The sequence below is a fragment of the Conger conger genome, chromosome 6, assembly GCF_963514075.1.
Source record: "Conger conger chromosome 6, fConCon1.1, whole genome shotgun sequence".
NCBI lineage: Eukaryota > Metazoa > Chordata > Actinopteri > Anguilliformes > Congridae > Conger > Conger conger.
Genome location: NC_083765.1, coordinates 6,861,556 through 6,888,174, shown reverse-complemented (window position 1 = coordinate 6,888,174; position 26,619 = coordinate 6,861,556). Strand labels below are relative to the sequence as shown.

The following is a 26,619-nucleotide window of genomic DNA, read 5'->3' as shown; positions in this document are numbered from 1 at the left end:
CTTCACCCCGTCTGCATATTTCATTAAGGGCATACATCTAGAGTGAAATGGCTGATCTTACACAGGTCAGACGGATTGGGACAGACGCAGAAAATGAGGGATATTATCCGTGCGAAAGGAAGCGGGCTCCTCTCCACTCACAGCGGTGCCGTACGCCTGAGCCCACAGCGCGCTTCACCCGTGTTTGAGGGAGAGATGTATTCCAGGGAGCTGCGCCCACGACACCTCGCTGCCGCGTTTAGCGCAGAGCTAATGCGCTTATTACCGGGCTGCAGTTACTGGGGCCCGGGGCGCTCAGGCAGTTAGCATAACGCCTTCGGTTCAAGGCACAGCCAGCGCACCGCAATCATCGGCAGAGCCAGAGACCGTCAGCCGCCCATTCCAGCCAGCAGTCCTCCCATCGCGCGCCGCGCAAACACCTGTTCTGCAAACGGCTTTTCAAACTTTATTTCAGACCTGGAGCCCGATTCATCAATACGAGTTTAAATTTGTCTCTTTTTTTTTCAGTGTGAGTGTTTGGCTCTGATTTGAGAAGTAAACAGCTCATACAAAACTGGAGGAATCCTATCTCCTGACAGTGTAGGCCCTTGCACGTATTCTCCGGCTCCAAGCTTTAATAGATTTGAGCAGTTTCCTCAGGCCGCCGCGAATGGGATCCTCTTCAAGGCCTGGCAAACAGACCCGGCCCAGGAGAAATATGTGGGCGTGGGGGTTTGGGATGCGGTCCGGTTTTTAAGAATGGAATCCCATTTTTCTCCTCTCATTCCGTGTTTTATGTTTTTTTTTTCTGCCAGCCCAACCTTGGGACTGCGAACATTGAATTGGCAGTGTGCTCAGAGGAGCGTGAAAATCTCAGACATGAGTCAGTGAAGCAGAGGACAGGCCGGGTGATTTACTTAATTCTTTAACAGAGCGGCCGCAGTGGGGCTCATAGCGGAACGCCTGAATTAGAGGCGCTGCCTTTTCAACCGCCAACCAGAGTCACTCTCTCCCCCTCCTCTACAGCCACTGCCAGAGAGAGAACACACACACACACACACGGGCACACACGCACACACACACACATACATATACACGCACACACACGTACACACATGCAAACACACACACACACACACATACATATACACGCACACACACGCACACACACACATACATATACACGCACACACGTACACACACACACACGGGCACATAGGCAAACACACACACGCACACACACATACATATACACGCACACACATGCACACACGCACACATGCACACACGCGGACACACACATACATGCACACATGCACACACACACACACACATACATATACACGCACACACATGTACACATACACGCACACACACATACACACACACGGACACACGCACACACATACCTATACACGCACACACACTCACACACACATACATATACACACTCACACTCGTACACATACATGCACACACACACACACACATATACACATGCACACACACATTCACGCATGCACACACACACACACACACACACACACACACAAACAAATGGAGTATATGCTTCAGATGCTTTGGGTCTCAAACCACTTGTATGTTTCTGGTTGAATTGTTGATGAATGCTGTTGTTTTATTGCGCTGGAAAAGAGCCAAATGTTTAGAATAACGTTCTGTTGATGTGATTGCCCTGGGGACACTGTGCCAGCCTGTCCTTGAGCTTCCTGTCTTGTTGTAGAAGAATTTGGGTCTCGTAAAATACAGTCTGCTCAGGTCAAGCATGTTAAGCACTTAGGTGTGCGGCTGAGTGTTTCCTGAACCAAAGCCTTCTCTTCTGGTCGATGATGAAAGCAGGCCTCACTAACAAACAGCTCTTTCAATTACGCTGGATTGAGAAATGGAATATCTCTGTCGTGAAAAGGCTGTTTGATTCTGCAGATAGTTCTCTAATCAGTTCAGGGTACCTGTGATGGTGGAGAGACGCCCCTTGCGCAGGCCGTGTGTGGCTTGGACATGTTAATAATTTCCTACCAAACAGTTTACTAATCAACTCAGAAACAGCATTTGCATAAGTATGTCGCTTGGGGCCCCCGCGAAGGTCCCAGGAACATCTGTACCGCCGAATAACAACACACAGGCCTATTTTTATGCTGGTTTTCAATATTCAGCGATTAAATCTTCGAAATGTTCTGAGGATGAAATGAGCTCATGAGCCATGGCATAATGCGCTGTGGGCAGTTCCTGTCCGACTCTGGGCGAGGGTCAGTCTCCGGATAGCCCTCATCCTGTTTGGCAGCCCGTGTGCATAAGCCCCGTTTACCGTTGAGTTCAGTTATTTCAGCACCCATCGCTGAGAGGCAGGAGACTGAAAGAACCTTCTGATAATGCGCTTGACGCGCCTCGCTTTCAGACAAAGGCCGGATTTTAACGGCAAACGCCGTGATCTGTGCCACTTTTCCTGATCAAAGGCTGGCGCTAATGGGACGGCGTCCTGTTAACTCGGCTCTGATCTGAAACAAGTGCTTCTCCCCAAAGTGCGCCGCGAATTGGAGCCCCTCCCGAGTGCGTTAGAGGCCTGTTAAGTCCCGCACGTGGCTTACGACTTGTTTATGTCTGAATGTTTCAATTCATCTTTATTGGTAGTGCGTGCCTGACAGATGTGTTTTACGAGACCCACATGTACAGTAGTGTGCAAACATTGGGGCGCCCCTGGTAAAAAAAAAATATTTCACAATTAATATCCAATTGAACAGAAGCGAACCTGACCTCTAAATGGTACGATGTTAAACGTGACACCTATCTTCAAATTTTTAAGTAAGATTACAAAAGTTTTGGGAACCCTGTCAGTTAGTACTTTGTAACTCCTCCTCAGGCAACATCTTCCTGGCAGAACGCCTCTAGCTCAGAAATATTCTTCGGCCTCCTTGCATTTGTTCGAGATCTCTCCACAGATTTTCCGTAATATTCTAGTCTGGGGACCATGGTGGCCATTCTAAAACTGCTTAGAGGAACACATGGTTGTTAAGACCAGACAGAACAGCCACTACAGTTGGATAGTTTAGAAGGCATGGAGTGCTTTACTTCAGAATAAAAAGTTCAGCCCTCAAATTATACTCACCTGACTCAAGCCCTAACAATATATCACCTGGGTCTGGGCCTTAGTAATCATCTTTTTTAAAAATAACAAATAATAAACCAAAATGGTTCCTGAACTTTCGCACAGGGCCCTTTTCTTTTTATAATTTATAAACAGTAAAAAAATGAAAATAAAAAGCAATCTTGCTTTAAGAGTTGCAGAAATGTCTCATGTTTAGCTCTATATCAGTTCACGTTTGCTTTAATTCACATGCATATGCATTGTAACAGACATTTAAAGGGATGCCCCTTTTTTTTTTCACCGCACTTGTGTCTTGGCTATGTTTTCATCTCTATCAAATTGATTCATATTCACCCAAATGTATTCAACTGGGTAGCAATCTGGAGAAATGCACAAAAAGTTTAGATCTACTAAAACCAATTCATAATTCTGAAAAATAATGATAGCCTTTGTTGAAAAAACAGACATTATAGAAACAGTCAGTTCTGAACCACTTCTTTAATTTCCAACAGCTTTTATGTTTCCATATTTATCCAGCAGTGAACCATCACCAGAAGAGAGCTAGACAGACCGAGATGGAGAAGGACATAGAGAGAGACATTATACCTACACAGTACTTTTTAATTGCAATTCCTCTGTGGGTTTTGCTGATCATTTTTCATCAGTTTGAAGGGAGAGAAATTTGTGATATAAGTACCTCATATTTTCTGCTGAAGTAAAACAGGTGCCTGTTGATTAATGAACATCATAGATGGTGCATTTTCAGTGAGGCATGTCTGTCGTCTGTTAAGTGTTTGAAAGTACTGACTTACTGATTGCTTTTCTCTTTACAGCTGCAGAAGAGGGAGAGATCTTGCCGCGTATTTGTCCAGGTAATTCTATTTTGGATCTCACAGTGAATTACTGTGTTCTGCATGACAATGAATGTGTGCTGGTTGTAGTCAATGCAGAAATAGTCATTGCATTGCAGATTAGAAATGAATGTTCTTTCTGGGACCCTTCCAATACACATACTGTGCTAGCACATCCTAGTGGACCACAGACTCATTCCAGGACCCACTTCATACACTACCACCACCCATTTTGGGTCCTGACCCATCGCTTAAGAAACACATCAGTAGCAGTTCTGCTGTCCCTGAAATAAGGGAAATGTGTTCAGAGTGGGCCATTTACCGATCTTTATATTGTCTGGATGTGTCAGTTATTTCCACGGAAAACTGAACACTTTTCAAATGAAAAATAGATATCTACTCTGAAATGGTTCCCATGTTTTGAGTAGTTTTTGTACTGGCTTTGTAAATGAATCTCCGCAGCAAACATAGTGAGGAAGAATAAATTCACAACATATGCACGGCTATTATTATGTTAAAATGACCGTAGTTCTATGCTGTTTGAATTTGAAATCAAAAGAAAGTGGTTGACCCCACTGATACCAACCATGGGAAATCCCTAAATGTACTGCGCTTACAGATAACGCACTTCCAGTGTGATCTTAAAATATCCATTATGCATGGCGTTCACTTTGTTTTCCTTTGCCCTTTTATGACGTGCCACTCTGTTAGTTTATCATTATTATGATATTGAAATCCCTTGATATCAGCAAATGTTAGCACAATGTTAACGCTGTGTGAAATGGTGGTCTAATCACCATGCCGTGCATCCCGGAGCACTGATGAGTGATCGCCAGAAACAACGAGGCCTTTTTCTTTCCTGAAGCTGCTCGTATTCCTCAGGAGAATTTTTGTCATTATGACTTTCCTTTAAACCCATTACTCCACCCATGAAATTTGATTCGATGCAAATCAGCCGGACGTTGGCGATGGAATTACAGCAAAGCAACGCGGCGCTGACGTTATTGAAATGCGTGATCGGATAAGCACGGTCCACTGCGTGGTAATTACTCTGCACCTAATTGGTGGTTCAGCTGAGTGGGCATGAGGTTTGCTTTAATTGAACCAAATATATTTGAATCGTAGATCATTATTGAGAGAAAGCAGCGGCGCATTCTTTATTGAAGACCTTTCAAGGAAACTCTAAAGAGCCCGGCATCCAATTTGACAATTATTGTTTGACAAGACAATCATTAATTATTTCGGCTTCTTTTATTATTATAATTTATGTATTTTTTTCTAATAATTAATAGTCAAAGATATGCAGTATATTAATGATGTGGAGTGATAGCATAAAATTAAGCATGTAATTCAGTATTTTGTTATATAATTTACAAAGTAATTAAATCTAATTTGATTTGTCCGAAAAGGTGTTTGTCCTCGCAAAGAAGGCAGAATGAATTGCCTCAGTGAGATGAATGGGCATCTGTTCATTCCGGAAGCTTCCAGAATATCCAAGAAAGAAAACGGTCTAGAACCTGCCCATTCTTTGGGGCTGTTAAGCGTATATCTTTGTCATATTTTTTTTTTTTTTTTTTTTTTTTTTTACAATGTACGGATGTGTCTCAGTTCTGACTGTGCCAACTGTTGCCAGGAGGGCGGCGCGTGATTGGCTGCTTCGTCATCCAGGGAGGGAGGGTTTCGGTTAATAGACGTCCTCGCTCTTGCAGTGTTTGGAGAGGCAGCTGGAGATTTTGTGTACTTTGATAAGATGGCTGCGCAGTGCAGCTGGTGGACTCGTGAGTGATGAGAAACAACAGCTGGCGGCAAGCTCTCCGCAGAGGAGCACGTGCTTCTGTGTACCTCCCAGAACCTTAAAATAACAGTTTTCTTTGACGGGAACATCCATATAGGCGTATGAATACGCACCTTTTAATATTTTACAACAGTGGGCTGATTGGCTGAGTTATAACATGAAGTCCCTCTTAGATTGAGACTTATCACTCAGTTCTGACAGAGAGTGGGCATAAGCTACTTCCATATGCGCACACACGCACACGCACACACACACACACACACACACGTCTCTTTTCCTTCTAAGACATGCCCTTGGCAGAACTTAATTCTCTTAATAAACTCAATATTCTTAGTTTGATCAGATTTGGAGGCCTGCTGTCTCTGTGGTTACCCCCTCCCTCCCCCCAGCACCCACAGTGTAGTGACTGTGGGTAGCGGCTGCACCATGATGAATGGCCAATGGCAGGGTCCCCAACAGCCCCCGAAATGCACCCTTTATGCGCGCTCTGCCCTGCGGCCCCACAATGCCACAGTACTCCTTTTACCTCTGAGCTCCACCCCCTGTCCATCTCCATGTCACAGACCACCCCCCGCCCCCCCTCTGCCCAGGCCCCATGTTCACACTGTTTCCCATCTCATTTCGCAGAGACAAGACTGTCAACAGAATCAGAATAACCCCCCCCCAAAAAAAAAAAAAGAAAATCAATGTTTTCAATCATCTAGGGACTTATTTTTTAAAAACCCAAAAAAAAAACATCTTGCTTACCTCTGGCGAACGCACTGGAGCGCGGCCCCCTGTGATCACATTATATCTGCATTATGCGTTGTTGAGCAGGAGCCCGTCAGTGGCCCACTGGCATAGGCCACCGTGGGTAAGTGGAGCAGAATGATTTATCACAATACACAATTCAGCGAGGGCCGGCCCCGAGAGCCCCCGCGACAAAAAGGCTTTCATATCACTCTAATGGTCCCGAACGGGGCCGGGGGACACTTCCAGGGCCCCGCTCCCGGGCCCGGGGCCGGCCCGCGGAGGTGACTGGCACCGCTGGGCCGTGCGCGTCGCGCGGGGGGGTCTCCCGAAATTCAGCCGCTCCCGCGTGGGGACGCCGCGCTGCAGAGCACCCGGGGAGGGGCTTACCCCGCCCAGAACGTCTTACGGGGAGTCAATCTGTCGGGAGATGAGATTCGCATGTACTCGTTAAGCACCGCCGTGTTGTTCCCCCCCCTGTAGTCCATGTCATTGTTGCTATTATGACTGCCCTGTATTAAACGCTGTACCCCAACTCACCCGCACACCGGCGAGAGTCACTTTTTTAAATCGTCTCGATCGTGTACAGTAGCGCTTGTGATCGGTTGTCTGCGTTTCGGGATGACGTGATTAACATGTGTAACGGGTGAAGAAATTGCCTGAGTCCGAGGTGGGATTTGAATCCCGGCCTCTCACTTGTCCAAATATTTGTTGAACCAACGCGTTACCAGTCAGCTAAAGACGAACTCGCCTCTAGCCAAGGGCAACAACGTTCTTTTGATTGTGAGGGTTACGTCATCGGGGAGTGTTGTCGCGATAACCTGCTACCAGCCTTCGCTTTCACTGCACCATCCGTGCCTACTAGCGAACTAGCTGAGCTAACCACGCTACACATGCAGCGGCGCGCTAGACTGGGAGGAGTCCCGCAGATGCCGAAAGTAGCAGTGCTGAAATCTTCCTTCCCAGAATGCATGTTGAAGGTGTGTGAAGGATTGTGGAGATGATATGGCGCTGGAGGCTGCTGGGTGGAGCATCCTGTTAAGTCAGTGTCCTTCTGCATGGCTGAGCTTGAATCCAGGCCGTGTCATTGTAGGAAGAGGCACCAACGGCTTTAGCATTGCCAGGAATAGGAGGGACCCCACCTAGTGGCTGATTGGGAGCTGCATTTGAATTCTTCCTCTGATTAGTGTGTGTCTGTGTGTGCGCCTGTGTGTTTGCGTGTGTTTGTCTGTGTGTGTGTGTGTGTGTGTGTGTGTGTGTGTGTGTGTGAACGTGTGTTTGTCTATGTGTCTGTGTATTTGTCTATGTCTGTGTGTGTGTGTGTGTGTGTGTGTTTATCCATGTGTGTGTGTGTGGGTGTGTGTTTTGTCCGTGTGTGTGTTTATCTGTGTGTGTGTATGTGTGTGTTTGTCCCTTTGTGTTTGTGCATGGGTGCGGTTGTATGTGAGAGAGAGAGTGAATGTGTGTGAGAGTGAATGTGTGTGATAGAGAATGTGTGTGAGAGTGAATGTGCGTGTGTGTGTGTGTGAGAGAGAGAGCTAACCACATTGATTGTGCTCCTTGCCTGCTGAAGAAACACAGGCTTCCTGATTGTGGATTGTGTTTGTTGCCGGTTGTGCTTAGGGGCTTGTTCCAGCCATTACAGCACCGGGCTTCATAAGGACAACTGAACAGCCATGGAGGGAGCGAGCGCATTTCACCACAAGGGCCTCTTATGCAGGCAGGATAAAGCAGAGAGAGAGAGAGAGAGGGGGGGGGGGGAGAGACAGAGAGGGGGGAGAGAGAGACGGGGTAGAGATAGGGAGCAGGGAGAGAGAGAGAGGGATGGAGGGAGGGTGAGACGGGGTATAGAAGAGAGAGGGAGCAGGGAGAAAAAGGGAGGGAGGGTGAGAGGGTGTGGAGGAGGAGAGGGAAAGAGGGAAAGAGACAGAGCGATGGGGGGTAGAGAGAGAGAGGTAAGAGAGAGACGGAGGGAGTGAGTGAGGGAGAGATATTTTCATGCTGTTATTTAGTGATGGCTTAACTTTAAGGCAGTCCATGGTCCACAGGAAGCCTAACTTCCAAGGTGCTTCATGGTCGTGTATCTGTTCTTAAAAGTGATTTGCTATAGCAAAAATAGGTTCTAGGTAATTGTCTTCACGTTGTGTTTAATTACAGTGTAAAGATCGGGGGTATGAATGTGTGTTCTCCGGTACAGTGCTGGTCTCCCAAGATTGAGCTCATTTCATTGATTTTTTTTTTCTTCCCTCAGTCCCGAAAATTGTTCAGCATTAACATTAGTTTCACCATGAAACCAAGAGCAGCTGGGACAGCGAGCACATTTCCCTCTGTCATCAGATAAGACTGGAGAATGGAGCCCGGCTCCAATGCAGGGCAACAGGACATATTTTTTTAATGTAAAAAGTTTGAATTTAATATCCTGGTGGTTAGACAGACAGGATGGTCCTCAGTAATCCTTTCAGTTTGTACAACACAGAATCTGCTGCTTGGATGGATTTTGTTTAGCTTTTGTACTCCCCTTGGAATGTGCGGTTCTTATTTTATTACTGTAACATTCTTTTCTGTGAGTGTGTGTCTGTTTCTGCTTTGCGCACGCCTTTGTGTGTTACTCTGTCGTTGTGTGTTTCTGCTGTGAGTGTGTGCGACAATGACAAGTATTGCCATTGTGTGTCCCCCCCCCCACCCCCACCCACGCCTAACCACAATGTTTAGGGCCCTTGGGATATGAAAAGCGGGTAAAACAGCAGAAATGTTTTGTTGAGGGCCCCAACAAAGGTCAGGGCAGCCATGTGTGAGTTTATGTGTGTTTCTCATTGTGTGATGCTGGAAACAATATTTTGAAACCGGTGGTTTCCTTTCTGTTCCAAGGAGAACTGTAAGTCACGGACACATACCTTCAATAAGCTAGTATGTATCTCTCTACACTGTACAAATGATCCCACCAGTTATTCTGCTAGAAAATATAAAATATCACCTATGATTATCAATTATTAACATTTGCAGCCGACGCAAGGTGAGGAGAATAATGCTTAGTTGCAATATCTCCTGTTCTCCGGACCGTCAGTGCAGAGAGCACATTGGTTTATTGAGCAGGCCAGCAAAGTCAGAGGAGCACTTGGGCCCTGGGGCCCAGAGGAAGACGTCCGGTACCGCTGAGCCATTTTCATTCCGAACACGGTGCTCCATCTCCAGCACACCTGGTGCACCTGATGAATCAAGGGCTTGGAGTAGGTGCCTCAGGTGTGCGTGTGGTGGAACACATCGAATACCTGGACCGGGCTGGAGCCACCTGAGGGGGGCCACTGGGCTGCCAGAAGCTCAAGAGGCCACAGCAATCCTGACGGATTTGTTTTTGTCTGGAGAACGTGGTGGCGGGGACCCACACTTCCTCCCCCGTGTGAGCGTTGCACTGTATCCAGTTTTCATTGTTATTCATATAAATCTCAACCCTCCGGGTCCGCAGTCTTGGGTGCATTACGTGAACACGTCGGGGGGGGGGGGCGGCAAATCGAGGCGGCCATTTTGCATATTACACGGTGGCGAATAAAAAGGCGTTAAAGGAGGAAAATGTGTTCGGCATTTTTGCGCGTCTCCTCTTTGCGCCCGCACGCCGGCGAGTCTCTGGCACGTGGTTAATTGCGACTCGGAACGGCGTCTGTGAACACTTTCATTACGGCGTCACCTCTTTCCTCGCTGTGTACTCCACCGATATTTATAGAACTTAAGTGTGCATTTGCATTAAACATATTTCTTATGTTAAAATGGCTTTTTCGCTGGCAGAGTGTGCGTATCTGTGTGTCATACTTGAACTGCAAATTGCTACCCCTTTTTTTTATGTATTCCTTTACATTACTCTGTGCCTTTTAGCATTTAGGTTTATTTTAATATTATTAATTTCATCTGGATGGATGTTTACCCAAGCAAATCATATTACATGATAAGTCCAGCGCCCTGCATCTGCCTTAGAGTATTGCATGTTCACAAACGGGCGCTGGTTTTACGAAAGCGATTCGCAAGGATTTTCACTCGTAGATCGCAATATCTTTCGCTAAAATTCTTCACTTGCAAATTGCAAATAAAACTGCGACGTCTACTGACCTCTCGCTCAACCAATTTTCTCTGTTCCAAATATGCGATTTCCTCTGATGGGACATCTGCATCCTAAAGTATTAGGCAATACTTTATTTTTCATCCATTTACTTCTGGATAGTACAAAGAAAGTACATTTTAAATAGCCAGTACTTTCTGCGATTTAATTCAGAAAAAGTAATTTAGGCATATTTTCCTAAACATCGTTTTTGGAAGGGTTGACACCTCCGAGCAACCGTTTTCTTGGGGTTTTCAGTCAATGTAGTGAGCGCCATCCGTCCAGATACGTCCGTAAAGCGTCAATGTACTGTAGAAACTCGATTTATTTTCCCAAGCCCAACATTACATTACATTATTGGCATTTGGCATAGTAGTCAAGTTAAATTTCTACTCACTACTTCATCTCCCAAAAACTTGTGCAATTAGTAGTTGACAAATTCCCAACAATGCACTGACTGAGAACGCACAGAAGTTTTGTGCGTAGAAATGGGGGAAACTGGTAAAAGTCGTATGTGATGGGAAGTAAACTGGGAGCACACAGTTTACATTTGAAGCAACTGTGATTTGGATCACTGCTTCGTCACAGGTGATGTCTAGGTGACAGGTTTATTTTTTATATTACAAATTACCTAATGTCATTGTAAAGTGTAGGCTATATGATATTAGGGCTACCGGGTAGACATAAAACCAACCATTGAAATTACATTTGTATTTTACATTGTAGATATTTTATTAATCTGCAAGATTTTAGACTGACAGATGACTTTTTCCACCCTTTGGATACGGCATCTCCAGCCCACTTTGCTGAGGAGCGAGGTGCGTTAATGCTGTGCACAAATGCAAGAGTTTGACAGAAAACCGAAATGAAGCCGGAGGATGAGAACGATAGTTTGGGTTTTGCAATTGCGATATCTACGTGAAGTGCTCCAAAAAGTGCTGGAAAAGTCTGTCCCATCCGACAGATCGCAGCTCACTCGTCGTAACTTTAGGCAACTTTAGGCAACTTTAGTGAAACAAGCCCCAGGTTTATGAGTCAAATATCCCATTGTTCGATCTGCAGATTAGTTGGTTGATTTGTTTCTCCCTGTGAAATTTGAATGATCCAAAGTTATTGAGCGCTTGACCTTATTAAAGGTATACTACCATGGACAACCATTTGCAGACTGTTTTTTTAAAATTGACTTTGGCATTAGACCTCGCAATTCATTCGCGGCCAATGGGTTGTGTCAGCTCCCTTTGCTACTGAAAACGATGAGGAAAGTGTCGGCGTGCACATCGATAACTCCGTCTTCCTCCTTCTTCTGCTAACCTATCCCCGGCGGAGCCGCACTGTCTACACGCATTTGATGGGATCTGTTTCTCATTTAATAATGTAGCGTGTCTCCCCACGGAGGTCACGGTCCTGCTTCAATTAACTTCCCCCACTCACCATCGCCACTGGTGTCTGACTTGTCTTCTGACTGTTGCTATCCTAGCGCACCCCCAAAGTCCAAACGCCACTGTCCAGATAATGAGCAGCACACTAAATGCTGCTGTAGTGCGCTCTCTGAAAATGTGGCTAACAGTGTCTTTTCCAAGCCGACGGGGTATGCTTACATTTTAATGTTGTTTTTGATAAATACGTCCTCGCAGTTTTCTGTTTTTTTTTCTTCACAGAAATTGCCGGGAAGTTATTTCCCATGTGCTCCCGTGGCTAGTCTCCAGCCAATGCTCCTGGAGCACGCGGAGAACCCCCCCCCCCCCCCCCCCAAAATCACATATTAATCACCTCCCAAAACGCTCCGCTCTGCATCAGAACTGAGAGCTACTCTGAGCCCTCCTGAGAAACGATGTGCGGCCGTGCTCTGTAGGTGCCAAACAGTATTTTGGAAAAGATGAAATACTGCTCACGCCCATGAGCCCTGTACCTCAGCTACGTGCACATTCTGCTGACTTGACACGAGACACAAACCCAAACTTCCATGTCTCCGCCGCGGTCCTGACTCACTGTAGCCCGGGTTCAGTTCACCTTTCCTCCTCAACCCCGAACGAGTTCAAGAGTTTCTTTCAGACTTTGCCAATACAGTATTTTGAGTTCCATTACATTACATTACGTTAATGGCATTTTGGCAGACGCTCTAATCCAGCGCAACGTACAGTTGATTAGCCTAAGCAGGAGACAATCCTCCCCTGGAGCAATGCAGGGTTAAGGGCCCAACGGCTGTGCGGATCTTATTGTGGCTACACCGGGGATCGAACCGCCAACCTTGCGGGTCCCAGTCATGTACCTTAACCATTATGCTACAAACCAGTACCTTAACCATTACACTACGCTACAAACCCCCACAAAGTTCCGCATTCAACACAAGGAATGAAAAGAGGCTGTTTGTGTTAAAACAACGTCACGTTTGTATTTAATTGAGAGTTCCATTAAGTATACTGTAAGCGGTGAATGAGTCCCGTCTTGCTTTCGGGATACTTGTAGCATATCGTAGCTCCAGTCGGAGCCAGCATGAAACGCAGTATAATTATACAGGTTTTTAATGAACTGAATTCAATTGTAATTGCTATTTAGGTTTTCATAATTAAACTGATTATGTTTCTTACTTTTTCAAGAGGTAAGATTGTTTTTCTTTCAGGCAGGAGTCTTATTTTAGTTCAGTTGACCCATTAGTATGTAGTGAGCTGTGGATGGAACTAATTTCAAATGGAAATTAATGCTGCGAGCTCTCTGCCTTCCAGATGCAACAAATACATATGAATAGTCATCAAATGCTTCCTACATTTTGTGCAGTAAGTGCATGTCTGGATATTAAAAGAGGTTTTAGAAGGTTTGGGATGAACAATGTGCACTTATGTCGGCTGAATGACTAATTGACATTTGATTTTATGGCGGTGCACATGATTTCTGCAGTGCACATGATGTTCACCTTGAAAGGAATAAAGTAACATAGCATGTTTCGAGAAGTTTCTGAGGGCCCGTTTCATGTTCGAAAGCTCTTATGTGTCCTAGCATGAAGGGAGATTCAGGAAAATCCAAGGTCCTCAGAGGAAGCACATCAGCAACGTCTCAGCTGCTCTCTCAGAAATCCTGCTGCAATTTTGAGAAGCTTTTCTGTCCTGAAGAGGCAATAACTCCTCGTTCTTTTTCCATGGCTAATTTCAGATTGCTTGTTTCTGGATTATAAAAGCTCCTGAGATAATTTTCCATCCGCACTCCAGAAATTAAAAATATGACATCAGTAATGAAAGTGCTGTGCACTGTGGCAGTTAGTCCTTCAATGAAAAAGATCACAAATATACTGAAGTGAACCTTCTGAAGCTGATGTAGCAATCACTACTGAAAGCAAATGGAGGTCTGGGGCACTGACTTAAACATTCAAAGTCTGAAAGGGAAAAGCTGCAGATATGGTTCCCAGGCAAGTGAGACTGCACTGTATTGGACCTAATTGACCTGACCATTCTGTTAATATGCATGTGCTACTTTCATAAGATCTAAATTAGTGTGAGTAAACTGTGTAAATTTCCCTCGATAAGACTTTGAGATAAGCAAATAAATAATGTAATCTGTAGGATTCTTAAAATTAATGACAGCATATGTATAATTAGTAATAATAATAATCATCATCATCATCATCATTGAGTGTCTTCTGACCCTCGTTTCGCTGAGTTTGCGCTTTAGACATAAAACGATCTGTGCAGCAAATAGCTTGGTGCATTTAATAATATTACATATTTTACTTGAGAAAAAATAGGCAATGGCACTGGGTTAATATGCTAATGCACCATCCCCCTGAGGAGTCAGAAGGTCCATCTTCTTGGAGGTTTTTAATTTGTGTAACTACTTCAAAGATCTTCGAGGAGATTCAGCAGGATCTGTGTTTCACCATGCTGCAGAGGAGTAAAGCTTGACTCCACCTTTAGCGCTTATTTCACTGCCACGCACAGAAGAGCCTGTCTCCACTACCTCACACGCCCCTACGTTTCTCACCTCCCCCATTCATCCTGCCTGTCTCCACTACCTCACACGCCCCTACGTGTCTCACCTCCACCATTCATCCTGCCTGTCTCCACTACCTCACACAGCCCTACGTTTCTCACCTCCTCCATTCATCCTGCCTGTCTCCACTACCTCACACAGCCCTACGTTTCTCACCTCCGCCACTACCTCACACAGCCCTACGTTTCTCACCTCCCCCATTCATCCTGCCTGTCTCCACTACCTCACACAGCCCAACGTTTCTCACCTCCACCATTCATCCTGCCTGTCTCCACTACCTCACACGGCTTCTCACCTCCGCCATTCATCCCTCCTGTCTCCACTACCTCACACAGCCCAACGTTTCTCACCTCCCCCATTCATCCTGCCTGTCTCCACTACCTCACACAGCCCAACGTTTCTCACCTCCCCCATTCATCCTGCCTGTCTCCACTACCTCACACAGCCCTACGTTTCTCACCTCCTCCATTCATCCTGCCTGTCTCCACTACCTCACACGGCGTCTCACCTCCACCATTCATCCCGCCTGTCTCCACTACCTCACACAGCCCAACGTTTCTCACCTCCACCATTCATCCTGCTGTCTCCACTACCTCACACAGCCCAACGTTTCTCACCTCCCCCATTCATCCTGCCTGTCTCCACTACCTCACACGGCCCTACGTTTCTCACCTCCCCCATTCATCCTGCCTGTCTCCACTACCTCACACAGCCCAACGTTTCTCACCTCCATCATTCATCCCGCCTGTCTCCCCTACCTCACACAGCCCAACGTTTCTCACCTCCGCCCCTACTTCACACAGCCCAACGTTTCTCACCTCCATCATTCATCCCGCCTGTCTCCCCTACCTCACACAGCCCAACGTTTCTCACCTCCGCCCCTACTTCACACAGCCCAACGTTTCTCACCTCCACCATTCATCCCGCCTGTCTCCACTACCTCACACAGCCCAACGTTTCTCACCTCCCCCATTCATCCCGCCTGTCTCCACTACCTCACACAGCCCCACGTGTCTCACCGGCGGGGGATGAATGATCCGCGTCGAGGCGTGGAGCACCAGCCGCCAGGAGCGTTCCTTTGAAGGTTAAAGCAGCGAGCGTCACATCCAGTCCCGTCTCTCTTAATCCCAAATTAGTGATCGTTTCGAGCCACTCCAGAAGATCTGCATCCCCCCCCGTCTGGGGTTTAGTCCTCCCGCTTCGCTCAGATTATTCCGGAAACTTGCATTCCCTTTCATCATTCATGGATCAAAGCAACACATTTCAATATTTACTTTCATGACGACTTTTCCATTTGGAGAAGGCTTGCAGTATTTTTTTTTTTTTTTTTTCACGGATACAAAATCAGACGCCTAAAATCTATTATTATACCCATTGGCGTGATTCGTAAGTTTTCACAACATCAAATTTGTGCCAAAAGCATTAGTGTCCGTAATTCAGCATCCAAAATGCTTCATTCCTGTAAAGATTTTTTGCACTGGTAGCTGTTGTTTCTGCTTGTAAGAGTATAATCTCATACCTGAAATTGATAATTGTCAGTTCCTACAAACTGGGGTTATTTTAAAACTGATCTCTCAACAGAATTATGGGAACCTCATTCACAGAACTTTATCCTCTGGAGCAGTAAAGCCAGCCTACTTGTCAGTGACAGTATATGAACATCTTTTATGTATCTTTTATATCCTCTAAGGGATTATTAATAATTTGACATTAATAGTCATGTATTACACGGTGATCATGTATAACATGGTGTGGGGTAGATACGCAAATCAATCTCTACATTTACAACATCAACGGCACTGAGAAAATTGCTTTTGGTTGTTAGGGCAACAGGCTAAGAGAGATTCAATGTCTTATTTCTTATTTTTCTTTGTTACAAGGGTGTGCTTTTGTGCTGAAGGAACATGTTTGCCATGTTTTTAACACTGTACTAAACTCAGGCTCCATACCACAATGCTGCCTTTCTCATATCCCAGAAAAACTCTTCATATCTTTGGTTTTTTTTTTTTTTTTTTTTTTTTGACGATTACTTTTCATTCCCTGTCAGCGAATGGCATGTAGTCTTCATACCCGGCTGTCTGCGATTCTGAGATACACTTCTAAAAGGTTGTAACGCAAGCTGAAAACAGACACGTGCAATTACGCACCTTGCACTGGTTAGCCGGAGATTTTAGGGGTGTCAGCCTCACCGTTTCGGGGCTGGTAGCCTATGTTGTGACAGATGCTAAAGAGCCGTTACCTGAGACGTTTCCTAAACGCGGCCCTTTATTCCTATCTTGTCACAGCTGTCGTACGAGTACGCGTTCCGCGCTCTTCATTCCGCGCTCTGCTTTAATCCTGGCGGGCTCGCAGCCTCCACGCTTTCCCGAAGCGTTCGTGGTTTTGCGTGTGTGGTCGTCTGTTCTCCGCCGTACGTATCGGGCCTGACAATTACGGCGAAGCGCGGCGGGAGGAGGCCGCGCGCCGTTGCGGATTTGTCAGCCTGCCGCGAGTTTAAAACGGCGGCCGCCCATCGGTTTGGGACGCCGTGAGGTCGAAAAAACCGCAAAAACGCGATCAGGCGGAGCTCACAGCTGCAACGCGTCGTTCAGGAAAGAACTTCAGCAGAAGAGGCGTACGGGAAGCGCCCCAGAACATCGCATCAGACCTCAGTCATGGGCTCGGGTGGCATACCTTGCATTATGGCAGACGTAGTGCAACCAGTGCTTTTGTTAAATTTCTTGGCTAAGCAAGTAGAACTCGGGCAAACGCGTATTGGAGTATGCCATCATCCTTTAAGTGTAATTTGCCTTAAACAGATTTTCAAAGTACATGATTGGTGTTTTATAATATAATTACATTCAGTCATGCCTAAATTGAGATTTATATTAGATGTTTAATAGGACTGACACAGGTTCTCCGGTTGTTATTGCATTCAGCACAGTTTTACATTACTGTAGTTAGCACATAATTAACATCTCTAAAGCAGTTTCTCTCTCTCTCCATCTCTCTCTCTCTCTGTCCTCCCCATCTCTCTTTCTCTCTCTCTCTGCCCCCCTCTCTCTCTCTCCATTTATCTCTCTGTCCTCCCCCTCTCTCTCTCCCCCATCTCGCTCTCTCTGTCCTCCCCCTTTCTCTCTCTGTCCTCCCCATCTCTCTTTCTCTCTTTCTGTCCCCCCTCTCTTTCTCTCCATTTATCTCTCTCTCCCCCCTCTCTCTCTCCCCCCTCTCTCTCTCCCCTATCTCTCTCCCCCTCTCTCTCTCTCTCTCTCCCCCTCTCTCTCTCTCTCCCCCCCCTCCCTCCCTCTCTCTCTCTCTCCCCCCCCCTCCCTCCCTCTCTCTCTCTCTCTCTCTCTCTCTCTCTCTCTCTCTCAGGCCATGGTGGAGACGGTGAATAACCTCCTCCAGCCCCAGGCTCAGGCAGCATGGAGAGACCTGCCCACCAGCGAGCAGCTGAGGGCTGCCACCATGCTCCTGGACACGGTGGAGGAAGGCGCCTTCGTGCTGGCCGACAACCTGCTCAAGACCGACATCGTGCAGGAGAAGACCGATAACATACGTGAGTCACGGCTCAGCGCCCCCTACAGTACGGGCACAGGAACAACACCGCTAAACCAGGCTCGACTGGAGCACGTGACTCATTTACTTGAACATAAAACACATCTAAGTATAAATAGAATGTGCAGGCGAGATAAATCTTTTTTTTAATTTTATCAGTTAGCATTTAAAAAATATTCACTTTGCGCATAATCAACAATATAGATTAGATTTTTCTATATAGAGTGTTAATTGTGAAAGGAAATAGTAATGAAATGAAAATGATATGACAGATGTGAAATTGCTTTTAATGTCAAAGAAAACTTAGAATAGTGATTGGATTGCTTTTCCCCAGTGCAGAATTGTTGACGTAATGAGCCAGGAATGGTAACATCAGTATTCCCGAGCAGTCATCAGCTTTGGGTGGGTGTGTAATCATGACAGCCTTTCAGTGGAGAACAGCCGAAGAATGTTATGTGTATTTTTATGTTTTATTTTTTGCTTTTTTTCGTATAGCGCTGTTAGATGTGCTGTACTTAAAGCGTGCTACACGGCGAGGGACTTGCATTTTTAATGCCCGTGTGTGATGCACGAAGTTGTGCTAACGATGTGAGGACCTCCGGGTGGTGGGTGCCTTTTAGCCTCTTTGATCACGTCTTAAGTGGGCTGTACGGCAACGTGTGTGATTCATGTTCTTTAAGGCCTTGTGCTCTTTGTCTTCCTGCGCAAAAGCACTGCGTGAGCATTCCGTTTCTGAGAGGGAATGTATAAAAGCCTGCATTCGAAAAAAAAAACAATATAAAGCCTGGCGGTAACTCTGAAGCCCTTCGTTCTCGTTGTTGTTCTTGTTGCTGCTGTGGTCCCTGCTGTTGCTGTTGTTGTTGTTGTTGTCTAGTTGTTTCCAAGGTATAAGGAATGCTACAAAAGAAAATGGCAGACAGAGTTTCTGTAGAAAAGGTGCTATTTATTGAATGAAACAGATGTGTAGCCCGTTCCTCAATCGGCCGGCGGAATTGCTCATTAAACTCACCTAATGTGATTGCTTTGGGCAATCAAGAAAATCAATTTGTATAAATTGCGTTTAGATTTTGTCACAGCGCACCATATTACCAAAAATGATGAATAACTGGTCCTAAGCTGGCGATATGGATTCTCAAAATTGGGAAAGCGTATTCTTCGAGATTGCCTATGCCCCATCTTATCTTTTTGTCCTTTTGTGCTGGTATACAATCTTTTTTTTTTAGTTGAATTAGCGCTGTTTCTACTGTCTACCGAGCGAAATTGGAAATGAGCAACACCCTATTCAGGATGGGAACCTGCGGGGTCAGCCGACCGCGCAACGCCACCTCTCACACCGCATTAGCATTAGCGTTAGCGTTGGAAAATGAGCGTCTCCGGGCGTTGTCGCCCGGCGACCAGCCTCTTTTAGACGGCGGCGCGTCGGTTTTTACGAGCAGGGTATCCCCGCTGCTTTTCCGTGCGCGGCGGGACTTCTGGTCTGGGAACGTGCCGAGTGTCTGTGGTAAAGTTTCCGCGCCAGCGCATCTTAAATCATTCACAATGCGAGCGCCCTTGAGATCATTACCCGGTTACATTATTCGGCAACGGGTCTGGGTTCCATCAAGTGGCGCCTGTGTTTCATTGGAAAAACCCGTGTATGTTAAATTCTCTGTGAAGGCTCTCTCTCTCTCTCTCTCTGGTTGTGGTTTCTAAAACTTTTATCTGTTTCCAATGTGCATGCAGACAGCCCGGAATACCCAGCTGTCAGTGCCTATTTTGTGAAATATAGGATCCTTGAAAGTGGTAACTCGAGTTTTTGGGGGCGCGCGTCTTCTTCGTGGCACCCTTAAATAAGTCAGGGCGCTAATCAGCCAGTTCTGTGGAACAACATCATTAATTAACCTTTAAATGAAAACATTAGTGCACATCTGTGACATTGCACTGTTCAGCAATTAACACGTATACATTTTATTATTCGAGACAAAAGACTGTTGGCTGACTCTGAGCTCTACCAGGATGTTTCAGTGATAAGGTTTACAGAAAAATGTTTGAAGCTCAGATGTGTTTCTTATTTGCGCGTTAACTTGAACCAAGCAGCTCATTGATGTTCATATCACGTTCCAAAAGAGTTTCACGTACTGGAGCTCTGCTAGAAATACACAGCCGTATACGACATCATATAACATCTGCAATACCACAAGGGCCATGCCTGTCTCTGATTTTCTTTTACAGATCCTCTGTAGAAGTGGTCCTGGTTTTGGAGAGGCATATGCTGTTATTTAGAATTTAAACGATCAATTAAAGCAGCAGGTTGCGCTGTTAACTGCCCTGGGTATTGGTGTCTGCGGGCTGTTAGCTTCCCGTGGCTGCCCCGTCACTCCCAATGCCCTGGGCTGAGGCCACTGTGCCAGACTCTCAGACCAGCTGAACTGCGAAGGTCATGGGGGTATCGCACACTCAAACACCTCCTGAAGGTCATTAGGACTGCCTGCCTACAGCCCCAGAGGCACCGCACTATTCACTGTTCACTTAGGGCCCACTGAGGTAGAATTACCCCACACACACACACACACACACACCACCATCCACACCCCCTCCCTCCGCCAACTACCTGTTGAGAGGATAACTTAGCACAGACGCTGTGATCAAAAGCACAGAAGAACTCCAGCAGATGCATTGTGTGTAAGCCATCACTGAAACTTAAGCCAGCTGTTATAAGACAGGGCTGCAGTGTCTAAGGAACTGTGCTTTAACACTGTAGCATTATTATTGTTATTATTATTATTATTATTATTATTATTATTATTATTATTATTGTTATTATACACTCGGTGAGCACTTCATTAGCTATTTATTAGACTTTTACTTATTGGTCTTCTGCTGCTGTAGCCTATCCACTTAAGAGGTTTGATGCGTTGTGTGTTCAGAGATGCTCTTTTATTCAACTTTTATGTGTGTGGTTATTGGCATTACTGTCACCTTCCTGTCAGCTTTAATCAGTCCGGCCCTCCTCCACCGACCTCTCATGACAAAGGCGCAGAACTGCTGCTCACTGGGTGTTTTTGGTTTTTAACACCACTCTCTGCAAACTGAGTGAAAATCCCAGGAGATCAGCGGATATTCACATCACCCTCTCTGGCACCAACAGTCATTCCACGGTCAAAGTCACTTAGATCACATTTCTTCCCCGTTCTGACATTTGGTTTGAAAAACAACTGAGCCGCTTGACCATGTCTGAATGTTTTTATGCATTTAGTTGCTGCCACATGATTGGCTGATTAAATATTTGCCTTAACAAGCTGGTGTACAGGTCCAACTAGTAAAGTGCTCAGTGAGTGTATATTTGATGCTTCTATGGCTTTGAATAGAAAGGTTTTTCTGTTGCCAGCTGTAATTTAAGTTGCTAGTTTAACATGTCTTTCAGAAGCACATAAACCGCGTGCCAAGATACAGGTTCAATAATTACAATAATCTGGAGATTCCACCGAGGGTGTATGCTTACTGCCTAATGCTTGAGAGTTTTTGATTCCCATTTATGATCCACATATTCTACAGTAGATGTGCAAATCTGTCTGAAGTGTATGTTTGTGGAAGGCCTAGAGGACAAGCTGTTACAGGGACACATGGACTGTCCTGGGAGATTTAATATTCGGGATGTCCGGACAAAATTTTATTTAATATTCAGAGAAGCACTCTAGATATTTTTCCCCAAGGTTAGGCCTTAAGATATCATTATCTGTTTTCAATACCCTTCAACAGTTTGCCATAATCTAAGTGCTAATTGTACAAGCAGCCACTGTAGCAGCCAAAGCAGTAATAGACTCAGTAGAAGCAGAAGAAGAAAAAAGCATGCTTGCGGTTTTGGTAAAAATTGATACTGTACGCTCTTCTGAATGAATAGCATGGTAATGCAAACTAATTATTAGGCGAGGGTGATGTACAATGAGTGGCAGATTGTAACAGGAAATGAGGAAATAATACAAGTCTGCGTTTGTGTTGAGTGTTTACAGATTAGCAGAGATAGCATGACAGCGGAATAATTTATTACATCCCCGTCGGAAGTCAAATGTGATGGCTGTATTTCCCATATCTGGTGATATCCTGTTTTGTTGTTCATTCAATGATTTTTTCTGTACCCACAATGCATTGTTGTGGGTTAATTGTTCATTCCTAACATTTCCTCTGCAGCTTTTGATTTGCTCGCTCTGTTTACTGTGTCAGTGCCTTGGCATTTCTATTCATTTGTCCTCCTGATTAACTACAGTTACACAAAGTAATGCTGCCTTCAGCTGTGTGGACCATTTTCACAAGCGTGTCAGCCTTTTTCTTCTTCAGTACTGGTGTTAACATGTACCAGTGATCATTTTTATTGATATTAATTTTATTTAATTTCCATCGTATCTATGTCACACTAGACCATGACTAGGTCTAAAATAGATGTGTTAATTAACTGGGAATAAATATATCAACATTCCTGTAAATGCAGTGGTTTTACATCATTTTTTTGCCCATACAGATTATGAACCATTTTTCCTCTAAGGTTGTCTCGTTATTTAAAGCAGCTGCAATGTACCTGGGGGCAGAACTCATTGGAGAGGACTCCTCCTGCTGAAAGCCAGCAGTCTTAAGCCACGTGACAGTTCACGAAAACGCTGAATAAAACCGATGTCTCTGATGAAGACGTTGTTGGCGCGGAGCAGCAGATCAGTGGGTTGCCACGGCGCATTTCTGGAGAATGACATCGCCGTGTGACATTTGTTTGACGTGCCCACACATCTGAGCGGGAGCTGGCCCCCGTCGGAGGCGCGGAGGCGCAGGACCGAAGCGTGGCTGAGCTCCAGTTAAAGGCAGTGTTCTCTGTAATGAGGGCGGCTTTTATTTAGGTTATCCTCAGCCGGCCAAGGCCCTCTCCCTCTGCATTCGAGCGTGGGAGAAGGGGGGAATTCAGCCCCAAACTTCTGAAGGTGCAGCCTTGACACTGATACGTTGGAAGGTAAAATCCCCCCCCCCCCCCCTCCCCCCCCCCAGGAGCCAGGGTCTTAACCGATGAAAAGGCCACTGGACGCAGACTGCGCCCGTAAAATGGCTGCCGCTTTTCGGCTCCAGTGGCGGCTCCCATGGCGGGTGTTCTCCTCTTGCACGTCTGTCCCGCACAACAGCTGTGGATCTAAAGCACAGAACCCGAAGAGGGGTCCTCTTTATACACCCCCCACCCCCCCACGCTGCGCGCCGTCGAGTATAGCCACATGAAAGAGGCCGGCCATTACCTCCCGAGACCCCGCCAGCTCGTTTCAGCGCTCTGGGTGTCTGGGTGAAAACCCTAGACGGGCCGTAGTGTCGACTTATTTCTGCCCTCTGTCTCTGCGCGTAATCCCTAAAAGGGCCGTAGTCCACTTATTTCAGTGCGTTTCGGCACCATTGGCTGTAAAATCCTCCCCAGGACTTTGACAGTCCCATTTTTGTTGTTTTATTTTTTTGTTTTTGGTTGCGGTGTGGATGTGGGGGCACGGGGGTGAGGAGAGACATCAGATTTAACATTTTGTTTTAAGTGGGCCAGCCGAAGTATACTCTTAAAGTGATAAAGGGGTAATTTGTGACTATAAAGCAGCGCTCGGATCAATATGTGCTAAAGAATGCTCCAATTTAAAGAGCCGCTCCTTAGAGGGTTCACTTTATCCAGGGCTTTCAAATTCTTTATTGACGAACCGGGCTATTGAATTATATAGGCTTTCAGAAGATTGTCTGAGGTTCTAACATGTTCTTTTATCAGAGGAATTGAAAAAGGAGAAGAGGATGAGTGCAATTGTGTTGATGAGGGTTCAGTAGATATCTAACCACCCAGAGCCTAAATTTTGCATTCAAACACATTCAGTCATTGGAATCTACTGCATACATACATGCTCAAGCTTAGGTATACATTTTCTGAAGCACTGTAGCATGGGGAACTCTCCATATTCTTTCCAGATGTTTTTTTATACTTACAAAAAAATATGTCAGTGTTTTAAATGAATGCACAGGCCCTAGATCTGGAGCCACCTGCGACATCTGTTTTTTGTCTTATTCTTCATTTTTATTGAGTGGAGTTGGACCTTTTTTGGTCCCGGGAGTTTAGTCAGAGACTGGTTGTGCCCGTTCCGCATGTTAGCGTGAGATCGGCATCGTGCTGAATTGCGTATGTATTTCGTAATTCAAGGCAGGAACTTGGATGCTTTGTACTTTTTTCAATCACATTTAATGGTACATGTTCAAGGGGAGTGAGACGACAGATAGAAAGGTAGATAGAAAGATAAACAGATAAACAAATAAATGAAAACATAAATTATTTGTAGTTTTACATTAATGGCATTTTGGCAGACGCTCTTATCCAGAGCGACGTACTGTTGATTAGACTAAGCAGGAGACAATCCTCGCCCTGGTTAAGGGCCTTGCTCGAGGGCCCAACAGCTGTGCGGATCTTATTGTGGCTACACCGGGGATCGAACCACCGACCTTGCGTGTGTCCCAGTCACGTACCTTAACCACTACGCTACAGGCAACCCTACTTAAAGCAAATATACAAAGTACATGGAAAAGCCCAATTGAGTCTGACTCACTCATTCCAGATCCCCCTGAGGTTCAGGTGAAGAGAACGTCGCTCCGTTACTCGTGCTGTGTGCCGTGCCAGTTGCCAGTCTCGCTATAAAGCAGCGACAGCACGTCTCCCATATTCTGTACCCTTTTGACAGGAGATGATAGGCCCACTCTAAGTGGTATATTTGATGTCTTAAATTGTCTTCAGAGCTGGAAGTGGCCCGTTTAAGCACGGATGGAACTCTGGAGGAGCTGGTGTTTCCTCAGGGCGAGGGGCAGGGGAACTCCATCCGCCTGTCGGAACGCACCCTGCGGCAGCACGGGAAAAATGGTGGGTCTGAATTATTTAAAAAACGTTATTACATGCGGCAGGATTGGGGGGGGAAATAAATAAAGAACAATGGTGTCATTTTTCCTGTGATTTTCAGCAGGGGGGAAGATGCAGATCGGTTATCAAGTTTTCACATTTAATGACTCGAGATTTCACCCAGCTAGCTAACAAATTACATGTTTTACCTTGCTAAAAGCATTTGTACTAGTAGCATTAACTCTGAAGACCACATTACAGCAGCTGGTCTTTATTTTATTTTTTTTTTCCGTGACGTACAGTAGGTTGAAAATCGGTGAGTAACATGAGGTGGTTCAGCAGTTTGTTTTTTTTTCATTTCGGCCGAAGGCAGGTTCCCTCTGTACAGTAAGAAGGATGTGGAAATGCTAGTCAGACCCTGAAAGGATTGGGCAGGCATAGCAAAGGGAGGACTGATGCCAACGGTTAAATATATAAACATTTGTATTATACATGTGTCAATATTTCCCATTTATAACATGCATATGACAAGTCTGTAACTGCTTTTGTGCACCAGTGCATAACTGTCAAGCTATATGCCTGATGCTATATTGCTCTATTGCCTTTTTAATAGTGTAACAGTGAGCAAATTCTGTCCATTTTGACAGTCCTTGCATGGAATCTTTACCAACCTAAGTTGAAACCCGTATGGAAATGTTTTTGTATTTTTTTGTAGAAGATGCAGTCATTCTTTAATTTTATTAAAGTGGAGCGTGTCAGTTATGTCAGTGCAGGGGTGTATTTCACAAAGTAAGCAACACTGAGTAACTGAACAAAAACAGCTCACTGCCCTGTTGGTAGTACACAACTTGGTGACAAAAAAATCCCAACAAAAACACATTGTCTCTCTTTGGACAAGTATTTCTCCGTAAAACATGACATATCGCAACTGCTGCCAGGATTTGTCAGATGAGGAATTGTATGTAAGAATAAAAGCGAACTTTATTGTAAAAAAAAAAAAAAAAAAAAACTTTATTGTCACTCACTTTCCACCTGTTCCCCAGGAGAGATACGGATCGCGTTCGTTCTGTACAAACACCTGGGAGCCTACCTGTCCACGGAAAACGCCAGCATGAAGCTGGGGAGCGAAGCCATGTCCACCAACTACTCCGTCATCGTCAACTCGCCGGTCATCACTGCCGCCATCAACAAGGAGAGCAGCAAGGTCTACCTGTCGGACCCCGTCAAATTCACCATCAAGCACCTCCAGGTAACCTGTCGGCCCCCCGTCAAATTCACCGTCACACACCTCCGGGTAACCTGTCGAACCCCCGTCAAATTCACCGTCACACACCTCCCGGTAACCTGCGTGGGCGTACGCCGCGTTGGCTTCACCACTGCTGTTCTCATGGTTTGGTTTCGTACAGAATGACTGGAAGCCGTTTTGTTATCGTGTCTGCACCTGTAGATTTGCTCGGTGGAGGGGGGGGGGGGGGGGGGAGTCATGCTAGGTTATAATCCATGTGTCTCTTTCTGTCTTACTTCACCGTAAAATGTTCAGTGTTAAAGCAACACAGAGTGCACACGGCCCCTATTGGTCCTTTGGATATATGTATTCTGTTAGAGATCAATTAACACTGGACGTTGTGCTGTGTTGCTATCTGTTGAAGAAAAGGCAAGAATACAGGAAGCGTCTAGATATATTGCAAGCATGCCCTCTATGGG

General features: G+C 45.6%; 1 protein-coding gene across 1 annotated transcript in view; it reads left to right on the top strand.

The window, feature by feature from the left end:
- The window catches only part of adgrl3.1 (adhesion G protein-coupled receptor L3.1), a 202,425-nt gene that overhangs the window by 127,672 nt on the left and 48,134 nt on the right, over positions 1–26,619 (top strand). Inside the window, exons 10-13 of the mRNA XM_061244330.1 lie at positions 3,913–3,951; positions 17,877–18,060; positions 24,817–24,939; positions 25,959–26,164. Of these exons, the coding sequence (XP_061100314.1) occupies positions 3,913–3,951; positions 17,877–18,060; positions 24,817–24,939; positions 25,959–26,164 (552 nt within the window). The remainder of the gene's footprint in view (positions 1–3,912; positions 3,952–17,876; positions 18,061–24,816; positions 24,940–25,958; positions 26,165–26,619) is intronic.